Source organism: Ascidia mentula, chromosome 4 (assembly GCF_947561715.1).
Source record: "Ascidia mentula chromosome 4, kaAscMent1.1, whole genome shotgun sequence".
Taxonomy (NCBI): Eukaryota; Metazoa; Chordata; class Ascidiacea; order Phlebobranchia; family Ascidiidae; genus Ascidia; species Ascidia mentula.
The window spans coordinates 4,673,402-4,687,089 of record NC_138569.1 but is presented as its reverse complement, the minus strand read 5'-3'; the positions used below and the strand labels follow the sequence as shown (position 1 = coordinate 4,687,089).

At 40.8% G+C, this 13,688-nt stretch overlaps 1 protein-coding gene across 2 annotated transcripts; it reads left to right on the top strand.

Moving 5' to 3' along the window:
- Positions 1 to 2,249: 2,249 nt before the first annotated feature.
- LOC145897793 (uncharacterized) lies at positions 2,250 to 13,392 on the top strand. Of its 2 annotated transcripts, none has more exons than XM_082986238.1 (15): positions 2,250 to 2,483; positions 3,422 to 3,533; positions 4,955 to 5,021; positions 5,413 to 5,568; positions 6,132 to 6,237; positions 6,845 to 7,056; positions 7,634 to 7,725; positions 8,053 to 8,169; positions 8,233 to 8,387; positions 8,803 to 8,979; positions 9,248 to 9,533; positions 9,777 to 9,916; positions 10,158 to 10,305; positions 10,370 to 10,415; positions 10,944 to 13,392. In XM_082986238.1, the coding sequence occupies exons 1-15, from the start codon at positions 2,366 to 2,368 to the stop codon at positions 12,663 to 12,665; spliced, it is 3,654 nt and encodes a 1,217-aa protein (XP_082842364.1). In that variant the 5' UTR covers positions 2,250 to 2,365; the 3' UTR covers positions 12,666 to 13,392. The 2 variants fall into 2 exon arrangements, with proteins under 2 accessions (XP_082842364.1, XP_082842363.1); XM_082986237.1 differs by having other exon boundaries at positions 10,367 to 10,415.
- The last annotated feature ends 296 nt before the right edge of the window (positions 13,393 to 13,688 follow it).

The window sequence follows — 13,688 nt, the reverse complement described above, 5'->3', positions numbered from 1 at the left end:
GATACTTTGCCTCACGTACGACTTTTTGCCCCCAGATTACCCTCACGTACAGTTGAACTCGTAACAATATTAGTAAGCAACCGAAGCACTAATAACGTATCAATATATAGTGCTACTGTTGTTGCCAGGCTAATTAAGTTAAAAAACTGTCCTTCTGGCACAAAAGTTAAGTAGAATTTATTGTAACCGATCTTTCGTCTGCCATCGGTCGTAACTTCTTCTTAGGTTAACCCTTTTGTGCCAAATGTTCGTTTAAACTTATCAGTATCCTGTGATGTATAGTTTAGTTTGTGATGCTGTCTCTTCAATCAACCGTTGCCGCTGAAAAATTTCGCCAAGACCTTTTTTTGAACATACATGTGGGTCGGGAAAAGAGGAACTGTCGCTCAGTCATCATAATCACATCATTTATTCCGTAAAACAGAAGTATTTCCGCCTGAAGCGGCGCCCGCAGTGCGCCGAGACGCCTTGTCTGCTCCGAGGCGAAAGCGTGTCCCCATGCATGCAAGCAAGCTTTGAATAATTGATTTTCCAATGCGCGGTTTCGTGGCAGCTGCCACGCTATCGACCGCCGTAGATGTTTCCATTCGAGCGGACAGGTTTGCTTGTACCTGCCAGTTTTAGGAGTCCGTGTCTTGTAAGTGCAGAGAGAAGGATTTTTTGTAAAAAAGTAACATACTTTAGTATTAAAGTTATACCTTGTTGATTTTGTTGGGACTTCTTTGACAACGCTTCATTGAAACTATACAGTCTTTCAGCAAGTTTGGTTTGCTATGGTAAAGTATTTATTTTTTAGTGGCTTTTCTAAACCATTTGCCCATTAGCATTTTTTGATGTCCTCAAATGATTATTTTTGTCCGGTGCTGAATCTAAAACAGTGTGAGGTTATTTAAAAACAATGACTTATCGGCAGCTTCGTAAATAGCAGGAACGCACAGCTTCAGTTCAGCGCGCAATGAAAACAAATTATTTATAGGTGGTGCATAAACAGTATTCGAATTTGAAAACAATCAAGAGGTCGGTTGGTTCGGGTTAATATAAAACCGCTGCCCATATTAATAGATTCAAATGAAATTCGTGCATTGTCACATACGAAAGTAAGTGTTCAAAAGCGAAAACAGTCATGAATGCAGTTCAAACAAGTGGCTGCCATTGCTTGGTTTGTATTATTGTTGCGTGTTCTTCCTCTTGTATAATAGAACCATTGAAATGCTTTGCCACTGACACGCTTTGATTTCATTGTCTTACTTCGACGGCGAAAGGTTATGCACAGGCGAGCATTTTTGGTGCTGCTTTCGAAAGCCTTTGACTTCTCTCATACAAAGCCTGACAAACATATTCGGTTTTCCAGTGCATTTTACAGAAGTGCTGCTGTGCAATTTACTGACGGCAAGACCAACAACAGTGCGATTGTTTGTTTTGCCACTGGGAAACCTCGCGGAAGTTGCTTGCATCCGCTGCACGTTTCACCACGTCGATGGCTGTAGTAGTAACAGTGCAATCACTTCACGTCACCCGCATGAGAAAAGCGTGTGGCTGATGTGAGCAGTTTTACTGTCCTTAGAATTGTTATTCTTCGCTAAGCAAGCAAGGATGGTAGCCCGCTGTGTATGGATTGTGTTGGCTTGCATGTTGTGAGTGGTTTGCCAGCAAGTTAGGGCTCAACTTTTTTGTGTTTTACTTAGAGTGCGTCCACTGCACACTTTTATATAGCAGTGGTAGTTTACTGTCATGTTAGTATAGCGTGATTGGCCGACTAAAAGAACAGTTGTCAGCTTAAGTGGTGGATATGCTATATAGTCTTGTGGCATGTTCATACGCTTTGACTTTATATGCGTTTTATCACATATTCGAACACATACTCAGAAAAATTTTACTTGATTACTGGATGCAGTGGTAGTTCAAGGTGGTCTGATGTGGAGACCCGCGTCCGCAATACCGCTGTTTCGGCGCAATCTAGCGGTCCGCAAGTAAAATATTAGGCTTGCGGAATTGCTGTAACTAAAGAAGGCGCCATCAATGGGAGTGTGACAAAACACCTTATATTATCTTCTAATGAGATACCTCCCTTTTAAAACTTCAAACTTTCTTAAAAAACGTATATTTGAAAATATGAAATCACGTTATTAGCGTTTGGGCCACTCTTTTATAGTTAGATATACAGCACAATTCTTTTTTACCGTGGAATGGAGATGTTAATATTTTCAGTAATAGAGTGTTGATCGTCCTTTTCGTTTGTAGAGATTACAAAAAATCCTAAGTGTGTTTACATCTGAAATAGGATGCATACACGCCAATCGCCGTAAGGAATCCTCTACAGAGAAAACTTTAGTTATTACTTGAACTACAAAGACAACTCAAAATCATGTTCGGTCGAAGAAATTCCGTGTTGCTGTTTGGGTGTTTACTTCTGTGCCTTCCCCCTTCTCACGGTGCCTATCCCGACGACCAGAAACCACGACTTCTCGTGAAAAACATCTCAGGTTGGTTTAAACCTGTTTAAAATAGTAATTTTTTAATTCATTTTATTTGAGCAACAACTTGCAACGCTAAGACATTTACCAGTTTTAGTGAAAACGTTGGCCCACAGGAATACAAATAAAATGTACCACAAAATGGAAATACGTGTGCTAGTTAAAAAGCCAACCCAGTCTCACAGTCACCAGCTGCAATGATAAGACCCTATGGTCGGAACAGTGTGTACACCTGTCGGCAGCCCTAAAATGTAGTTTTTACGATATTAAACAACAATAAGACATCGCATTATCATTTTGAGAATACAGTAAGAGGCAAAGCTATAAATAAAAAAATACTTTAAGCAATCCAAAAGTGATTGGGTGGTGGCAGTGTTCTGACTTTTCTAACATCATGAAACGGTTCTAACTGCCCTGGGTGCTGGGTTAGATTAATTCAAGCGGGATCACAGGAAACGGAAACACTACGACTTAAAACGTGGCTGTTCCGCGAAGGGCAAAGGAAATAACGGTGGTCACGGAGTCAGTGGTAACACCCACGCCCACGCCCACGCCCACGCCCACGCCCACGCCGAAGCTGTAGACGAGATAATCATTTTTATATTTGTTAAGTGCAGTGTTTTCGTGCTAAAAGTCGCGCATTAAAAATTTAGGGTCAAACCCTCAAACTACTAAATTATTTGAAGGTTTTTCTTTCTATTTACAAATACGCCACCTTCGAACTGAGCATTAGCAAGCTTATTAGGATTTTATCTTATGTGTGTTCTGCATAAGGTCAACAGACTGAATTATTATCATGCGAAAATATCCGTAATCAGTACTTAGATGCAATAGTTGCTCAAAATGCAGTCGACAACAACCACACAAAATTATTATCCATGGCTTTAAAGCAGTTGTTGACCGTTGATATCTGGATAAAAACAAATCTCTGACAATTGTTTCTTCAGAGGTTGAGGGCGTGGCATCGTTCACTGGCCGAAAGACTGAAAGCGATATTCGAGGAATACTCGACGTTCAAGAAGTTCGTTTCGCTTATGGAAGTTTGCTGCTGGGAACTCGGTATGTGTCGGTTGTTTCCTATATGTTTCACATAATTTAAAACCAACCACGTTGCATAAGTTATTTAACACAAGAAACATATGGTTAAGTGTTTTGCATAATAGGAGTTAAGTGTGGATTGATATGTGATAAATAGACCCCTTCAAATACCAACTTCAAGTCGTTGCCAATTTAATAAAACACGAAACACTTCATGACATGTTCAGAAAGATAAATGACGTTTTGTTCCAGTAAAATAGTCTTATTTAACGCCAAGATGTGTTTAATACTAAGTAGACGAAAGCAGGGTTTTTCACCACTGAGCTGTAAAGCCATGTCTCATCAGGAAAATAAAAGTGCTTAGATTACTAATTTCCTTTGCCTAAATATAAGTACTAAATATACGGAAAGTGCATTCTGGGGATGTTTCGGGTCACTAAGTTCACAAAGCGATCTAGATGTCGTTTGAGAACAAATGATACCTACCCATATACCTTGTCTACATGTTGTTGCATTTTTAGAAAAGTGTGTCAGTTTTATCCTTAATGTTAGGTATTTAGATGGCTGTCTCATTCTTACGAAAGTTTATCAAAAGTTTGAGTTTCATTAAACTTTATGCACTAAATAATTAATGGACAACTTCGTGACGTACCACAAATACGTCATATGCTTGAGGTGTTGTGACTAATTTCCTTGTTCGCGGTATTTTCGGAATCAAGTTTAGGTAAATTTCAACCGACCACTTGCATCGGTATTAAGATGGAAGGGACCATTACCTCCCACAAACAATGGGTTGCCAAAGCTTTCGGTTCTAACATAAACAAAGAAAATTTTGAACATTGCATCTTTGACGTAATTCGTGCACAATAAAGTGTACCAGTCACGAGGTGAACCTAAAGCCACGAACTTTCTTTGTACTCGAGCAAAATAGAAGGCTTGAAAGAAGTTTTAAATAGGTTATGAAACTTTCGTTTAGTTGCCAGACTCTCCTCGACAATGCTATTAAAGAGAAAGAAGCCCAATCGATAAGGCGTTTGTGCGCGCGAGGAGCTTTGCAATATCGATTTGCGCCACTTAATTAATCATGCGTGTCGTTGTTTCACGCCATATGTTGATTTAAGAAACGCTGTACATCCCAGGGGTGTACAAAACGCCCCGCTGTACAACGTAGTATGCATTTTTTAGGTTTCGTTAAGCTTTAGTTTTGTTTGCGGGACCGCACAACATTTTGCCAAGGTAGAGATCTTTTTTTCTCCTTACGTGCTGGTCCCAATATACTAGTTGAATATTTTAAGTTTTTATGAACAAAATCCTCTTCCATAGTGCATTACAGTGGAGGTATTGTTTGACACATACGTCATGTCGGATTTTGTGGTATTTTACACATATAAACATATTATATTCATGAACCCTATTTACTCACAACATTGTAAATTGTTTAGCAATGCTGTGTACGTCATTTCCCGAGATTCGCTGATCCGGAGCAGTGGAGACATTTTGTACGACCAGGTATTTTGCATTGACGTTGTAGTTCATTTACTTTTATTTCTTGAAAAAAAGTTTCACTTACGTACTGTGAGCGTCGTCAGTCAAGTATTCAAATTATCAGTTTAATAGGAATTTAAGTATTCTATTTAAATATGTAACTGATAATGCCTTTGGGTTTTCTGATAATCAATTAGCTGACATCAGTGTGAGATTTGTTACTTTTTTGAAATATCTAAGTAATTTTATGAAGTCGGTCTGAAGACAATGCCTAACCGAGGGCCAGATGTTATAAGTACTAAAGCTATTCTTAATCCCTATTTATATACCATAGTTTCAGAGGTGCAGCCATTACCTATGCATAATGTCCGCTTTTAGATTGACGAAACTCTATAACACTATTTCTGTCGTACAGATTCTTTGGTGGTTTGGACAAAATGATACCAACTGCGAACAAAAAAAGTCAAAAATAACTTGTCAGAACTACATCCGCGTGGTGGCGCCAACATCTCCCAACAATATTCTGCTTTGCGGAACAAATGCTGCCTTTCCGAAGTGCATGGAATACGCTGTAAGTTTTCACATTTCAATATTTCAGCAAATCCTTGAAGGAAAATATGGAAATGCGGGTAATGTCTTGCAAAAGTTCCCACAATTTTTAAGTTGTAACAAGCCGATTTCGTGTCATACTCATCAACACACAGGAAAGATGATCGAGCACCCAACATTTCCATAGAAATTGTTCTTCTGGCACTTAAGTTACGAAAGTGTTTATTGTAACCAACTTACACACCTGGTCACGTGACATTCGATTTCCTTTATCTTTCGTTTTGTCTTGTGTTTTTGGTGTTCTTTGCGCTCAATGCATTATCGTTGTGACATAACCCCGAGAAATTCCCGCCGGATGGTGGACGAAACGTTGGTTCCAATAAACACCTTAGTTACTTAAGTGCTAGAAGAACAATTCCTATTAATTACTATGCCTGGCAGCAAGAATAGCACTGTACAAATTTCCGTTTAATTGAGTTTCGGCCGATGAGTTGCACGTAGCAGATATGAATGACGCTGCCCTTGAATTTCGCACGACAGTAATCAATAATTAAACATGCTTGTGTGGAATTGCTCTTCTCGCAGTGGGAAATGAATCGCATCAACGAGAGGAAGTACAACAACTCTCCACGAGGCTTAGTCCACTTTCTACCGCATGACGACTTATCCAGCCTTGCGTACCGTGTCGCAGGTTAGTTTTGTACGTTTGGAATTTTGAGAAAACTAAAGCATTATTAAGAGCTGTAGACAGGTAAGACACCCTGGTTGGACCTGTAAGGTCTCATCAGTGCAACTGGCGATAGGCACACAGATTCCCACTTTGTGGTACCTTACAGTCAATCGTCGAACACAACTGGGTACCAAACAACAGACACGAACCACCGTGAAGCGCAATATCAACAAGCATTGTTTTTCTGTAATACTGACGGATAATTTGACGTCATAATTTGACGTCATAGTTGTTTGCCCTTGGTTGTTTGGGTAAGCGTAAAATGACTTTGCCTACACGTAATATCAAACTTCCGAATATTTGATCGCAATAAAAGTCGCACTTATTTGATCGTAATACCGCATTGAACGATCCGACGCGGCCCATCGATAAAACGGGCAAACTCTTAAGGCCAAACTTTTCTTGATCTTTAATACGTTATAATAAAAGTCTGGTGATGGTGACTTATGAATGGAAAACACACATATGAGTGAGATTGTGTTGTAATTCGGGGGAAGCAGTGTTTGACAGCACATCGATCGAAGCACAATACAAATTACAATCTTTGAAACTCCATTAACATGCACAGGTGGGGAAATCTACATAGCAACGAGAACAGACATCAATGGAAACGACCCTGCAATATCAAGGAGTACTGTGTCCCATGAAAGTAGAACGAACCTACGAACGGACAAATCAGCTTTGAACAATGCTGATTTCGTCAAGATAATGGAAACTACCGACAAGATGCTGATATTCTTTCGCGAGATAGCCGATGAAGATTCGGTTCGTTACGAAAAGGTGAACAGTATTATTATTACTTTTCCTGTAAAGAGGCTGTTTTAAGGAATTGAAAAACGTTATAGTTATAGAAACATTAACATTATAGCGATAGTCAATATCGAATTAAACTGCGTAGACCATCAATTTTGAACTTTGACACATTAATTTACTTATCGACCAAACCATATTTGCCCATAAAACCCTCAACCACTAAGGCATGATGCATCAAAGGCGACCTCTCCACTGGGTCGCTTATGCTGCGTTTAATGTGTTTAAGCAATACGGGAAAAATCATTAGAAAATATGTCACTTTTTATAGGATCGTAATTCTTTTTTAAACCTATCCTTTAAAATACATTCTAGAAATGGTTTTGTTAAAATCCAAAATAACTCGGTGTCAGTGCGATCTTTTATTTAAGATTACAAACAAATATTAATTTCGCCTTGTCGGCATCGTCAGTTTCTGTGCTTATTCAAATATAATCTATAGCAAACAGGCTGATTCCAGTTGTCTGAATGACATTTTTCGCTTGGTTTTGTTAAACTAGTATTTTTGTTTGTCACTCCAAGTAATGCTTATCCGTTTAACCAACAGAACGTGTACTCCCGTGTGGCCCAAGTATGCAAAGGGGACAGAGGCGGGAATCGTCTGCTCACTCAGAAGTGGACGTCTTTCTTCAAGGCCAGGTTGACTCATCAAATATTGATTCCTGGCGTTTCGGAGACCGGCGCCTTTGCATTATTAATGTGGTTTCCTTTCGAGCGTTTTTATTGCGGCGTGCTAACAGTGCAGGCACCATATGCTTAAGTTTATTTAGTTGATAAATGGAAGTATTCCATTCTTGAATTCTCAAACGAAAGTGGTAAAATGCACTTGGAACTCAATTTTCTCCTCCTTTCGTGATAGTATTGATTTTCCGCAGAAAGCAAAATCGTTGCCAACAACTTATTAAATGTTGCCAAATGACTGTTATACTTTTGTTTATTCTAATATAACTGAAATACTTTCTATAGGTTAAATTGTTCGATTCCTGGAGATCGGCCATTTTACTTCAATGAAATTCAAGGAGTTACAGATCCAGTGAATGTCGGTGGCGAGCAAGTAGTATTTGCCACGATGACCACCCCCGCGTAAGTACCCACGTGTACTAACAGAGACTGTATACGGTTACTAATGTCAATGACTTGTTACAGCAACAGCATAGCGGGCTCAGCGGTGTGCGCGTTCACTCTTCCCGAAATACAACGAGTTTTCCAGGGCGGTTTTTGGGAGCAAAATCAGAAGTCGTTTTGCTGGAACAAACTTCGCAATGCACCGTCACCCCACCCCACATCTTGCAGTAATAAGGGCAAGTGTTACACAAATACATACTTTGATACCTGTTGATGGGTGTTTTAAACTATTGAACGCTGTGCATCCTTTTGATATTTAAAGGATATCGAGTTGTGGAGTAAAGATTTTTTGTTTACTGCGGCTTTGCTAAATTGTACAAGGCCTTGCGAAAAATGCGATAAGATACTTGTTGATTCTTTGTGTACAAAAAAAAACAATGGCAGATAGTCAATCAAGTGAGCAAGCCTCACAAAAGAATATTAAACTTTATTCGGCTTCCAATGTGATTTTTGGTAAATGGAGAAACTGATGATGCCGTTTTAGGCGAAATATATTTTTCTCTAAATAAATCGATCTGAGCTGTCTGAAGATCGCTGTGTTTGGATTTTAATACATTATTATTCGGCTTCCTAACTTTTATATTATTGCAGCAATTACAAACTCGACCGTGCTGAAGTTTATCAAAAGACACCCAATCATGTCGCAAAGCGTAGGGTCGCTAGGCAACCGCCCTGTCTTTATGACGACACAAACCCGATCTCGCTTTACTTTCATCAACGTGGAAACTGTTCAGACGCTCAAAGCCAAAATAACCATCTTGTATATCGGTAGGTTTAACAAAAATGCAAACATTTTGTATGTAAAAGCACCCATATATTTATAACTGTTGCGTACTTGTAACGTGGCATGTGTTATAAACATTTAGCAAAACACTTATGACTTTAAGCAAGGCTAATACCAAGAAATAGCATGTGTTTGCGTATAACTGTGACGAACACACCATTCTAAATCGTTCTGACCTACTTGGTAAATCGAAGTTTACTGTCAGTGTCAAACTGTAATACCTAATTGGACTTAATACATAAAAATTCGAAGGCACGGACGACGGAAAACTTTTAAAAGTCTCATCTTCCAACTTCCCCGAACACACAGTCCTCTCAGAGGAGTGGAACGTTTTTGAGGAGCAATCTTGCTCCTTTCCATCTACTTCCGTCAGTGGGCGCTCTGGAGCTTCGATTGATACTCGGACTCGGACTAACGATGACGTCAAACGTGTAAACAAAATCATTTTTGTGCCAAAAAGCGAGTATTTGTTAGTCATCTTCCGACACTGTGTGATGAGGGTTCCGAAGGAGGCTTGTTTTCTTCATAAGTGCGAGAGGTACGAACCTTGTTGGCGGAAAATGCTTTTATGTTTATGTTTTTTTATTTTCGTTTCTGCAAATAATATAACAATAATGGGGCTTCTCAATGTACATAATCTCTAAAACAATGTGAATTCGGTTATGGAGAAAGAACTTCCAATTGATTTTGAATAAGACTAGGTTTACTGCAAACACGCACCTATACGGTAACAAAAACATCAGCGTAACGTTGCAAACAACTTTTTGATGTGTTGCTTTAGATCCTGTCGGACATCTGGGAATCCGTTTTGCAGCTGGACCAATGAAGCCTGTCGCCCCGTGTCACGTGACACCGTTTCGAACACAGTAGTGGATCTGTCAAGTGGTCGCGAGCCGTGTCCATTGAATGATAGTCAAAACGGTAATAAGGACAGTTACTAAAACATTGTGTGGCCAAAATGATTGAGACAGAGGGAACTTATATGTTGTTTAATGTGGTTAACGTTTCAAGCGGTTGGTTTTCATTGGTCTCGATTTACTAAACGATGTCGTTTTTTTCACCCCACGCAATTTTTAAATGTTCAGTCAGTTTTGCGAACACTTGCTTACAGTTACAACACTTTCCACAACAAATCCATCACAAATACCTATTTTTTCAAAAGCAAACGCCAGTCAATTCACTCAAGAAGAGCAATGTTACCAACCGTCAAATTTGGCTCTCGTGTTGGTCGTCGGCCTTCTCAGCACCTTCTCCGTACTTCTCCTCATCTTCCTGATCCTGATCATTTGCAGAGGAAGAAAGCAACAATCGTAAGTAGAGTTTAAAACTTTCGTTTTACAATTTTTTTAAACTTAAAATCTTGTGTTGCAGCAGGCGAAGATCATCGTGCATAAGTGAAAAGCCTTCAACTTTGGCCGTGGTAAGTAATTTTCTTCATCGACTCGTGCAATAAAATCTCTTCCATAAGTAAACGATAAAATTAGATACCAATTAGTTTGTAATCTTATTTCTGTTGGTTTGGTCAACTGCACACTAAAAACAATGGAAAGATGGTTACAGCAGCAAATTCAATCCCTTTAACAGTAGTGTCTCCAAAACATGTCGTTATATCATAAGTCTCCACCTACAGTAACGTTGAAGGGCACGTTGTTGCACCCTGCTAATCTACAATAAAGCACATGGCAAGCAAAAACCAGACAAAAAAAATCATTTTTAATGTTTTAATTTTGTGAAACCGCAATCATTGCGGACTTAGCTCGGAATCCGCGATGCCGTAATGGGAACGACTGGAACCTTTATTGCACACCCAATGTCCTAATCACGTTTGCGATTCCCGGCCCGCCAAACTATGACCCAGTAAAGCCACAAAAGTGTTTCAGATATTATTCGATTCAGCTTTATGTCATAGATTTTCAATGTAGTTTCAATAAAGTAACATATGCTTCAGGCGAATCAGTCCGCTATCAAAGAAGATGGAAGGCGATTCTCGCGCACGAAGCGCAGTCAAGCCCCTCGCGTCTCAATCGAACCCAGCTCGCACCCGACCGCCAACGAAGACCTTCTCACAAGTAGCGGAGGAGCGACTACCCCGGAAGTGGGTGGCATACATGTGGTCCCGAATCTACTCAATGAAGGAATTAATAGCGGCGAGGATACGACGTGGAGTGATGATTGGTTGGGTAGCGACATGGCTTCGCCAACAGGCAATAGTGATCGACACGTAGCAGTTCCCGTGGTCGAACAGGTGCAGTGCAACTCTAACAATAACCGAGCCGTCGGGGTCGCTTATCCAATGAATCAAAGGCTCGGGAAGCTGTCGCAAGTTGTTCCACCAACCTTCGTCTCAAAGCAGCCGAAGATTAAGCTCGGATCCCAGAAAGATTACGGATCGTTGCTTCAGACCAACTCGCGCGATCAGCGGGATGACGTAACCGTACACTCGCGCATTGTTACTAACCCCAACTATCTGCCTGTATCTCCGTACACGCCGCGGACTCCGGCCGATGCAAAACCCCGCGTGGAGTCAGTCGGCAGTCCAATGACGGCCACTTTTAAAACATTTTCTTCACCCCCCGAAGAACGTTCCGATTCCGTTGATTCCATATTTCCTCCTCCACCACCGTGTGTTCTGTCTCCGGCTTCACAAGGAACAGAAGGAGCCACTACTCTTCCCGTTTCGACATCATGGTATCCATCTCCTCCTGGGGAAGATGAGCTAAATCCAAACAGTCCACCACCTTCCGCATACCCAGTGTTCATAACCCCTGAAGTTATATTAAACGAAAAGACCCCCCTTAACGACTCTTCAAAACAATTCACATCTTCATCTAAAGCAATGTCATCATCAGCGTCGGGAGATTCCTCCACAAGTGGCTTCGTAAGTTCCTCTCCAAAGTCCAGCTTCAAAGATAAGACGTCTTCTTCCCGAAAAGGTCTCATCGTTGCCAAAGGAATCCTTTCGGCGCAAACTTACGCCCCTCTCAAGAAGAAGAACAAGAAGAAAAAGGATGCAAAGAGCAGGATTGTTGAGAAATATTCGGTTGCAGAACGACAAGATACGGCAAGTGAAAACAACTGGTCGACTCAGGTCGATGTCGGGGAGGATTCCTTTGAGGAAGACTCCTCCGAAGATTCGAACGGGATCCCGCAAATCAGCCCGGAATTCGTGGTGAGTTCGGAAGAAGAAGCCGTGCATCAGTTTTCCCCCCATCAAGAGGACGCTTCCACCCCCAAGGCGGAAGACGCCAAATCGAAATCCAAGAAACCGATCAATCTTTTCAAGGGCAGGAGGAGCAAGAAGTGGAAGAAGGACCAGGGAATCCGCATCACGGACGAAGATAAGTTTATGAGCCCTGCGTACGACGAGGAGCCGTTTGTTCCGACCGTTGTCGGATGGGAGGAGATCGAATACACGTCACCGGCGGGTGTACTCGGAGAAGGCATGACGTCATTTCAGGCTGACCAAAGTTTCAACGAACGACGCGCCTATGACGATTCGTACGTGGAAATGAGGGGAGGAACCGGTCCGGCACAGGACTGCGCCTTTTACACCTTAAGGCCAAAGGGCCGCAGGCGGAGGATGCCCAAAATGAGGAACACGGACAAGGAGTGGGCCACAACCAACAACCCCCTACCAGTTCCAACACCGGCAGTCCCAGACGCCCTTTAAAAAATGGCCTTCTGGAGGAATTTGTATTTATTGTTCCAAACGTATTATTGGGAAGGGCTTCAACCCGACATTTTTACCGCAAACAATGCAGTGTTAAGGAGGTTTTCGCCACCTGTTTTTCAACATACTTCATCGTGCATGTAGCTCGTTCAGACCGTGTTTGTCGTCTTACGCATGTAAAACAATGACTCTTTGAAAGGCAATTTACATAACACTTTGCTTTATCTTTTTTACACCGTTAAGATTTATTTTTTCCTTGACCTGATTTTTCATTTTCCCTTTACCTGCGAATTCTCCCTATTCTTGCTTGTGCTGTTGTGTACATTTCCCATCATTCTGTGATCATAGGGTATCTACCACTGTTCAGTTTTCAAGGCTTTTTGTTGTAGCAGCAAACCATTGCGGATCTGTATATACTGTATATAGTTTTCTGTGTTTCACCGAAGCTTTTTATGTGCAATTTTTGTAACCTTTCGCTCGGTTGTTGTTTGTATCTCTTCCTAAGTGACTGTGCATAGCGCAGTTCTTAATCGCATTCCAAACGATATTGTTTGCCGTCTGCATGCTTCACCCTGAGTGTTTGTGAGCAGTGTTTAAAGTTCTCTAAACGCAATCATAGAAAAGACGCACTCCATTATTGAACAAACCGTCATCGTTCACCAAGCCTGCGGGTATAGTATTTTTTATCGTTCCTCTGTTTGTAAAATTGTCGTTTTTGAAACACATGTCACCTATATCGCGCATGCTTAAATAGAATAACCGATTACATAATTGTGTCAGCTGTTATGAATATGACAAACATCTGGAGTCAACATAAAGCTTTACCAAGTTGATCAATTCTCAGCCAGCGTAATAGATTGTTCTTTGTCCATGCCAGGGTATTGATATTGAAAGGATTTGCACGTATATTAGATTTACATGTCCCATTTTTTGTGTAATGTATTGGAATTTTTCATGGGAATACGGAATTTACAGAAACACTGAACTTCTGTTTAACCTTGGAAGGTCGATATTTTATCGTGA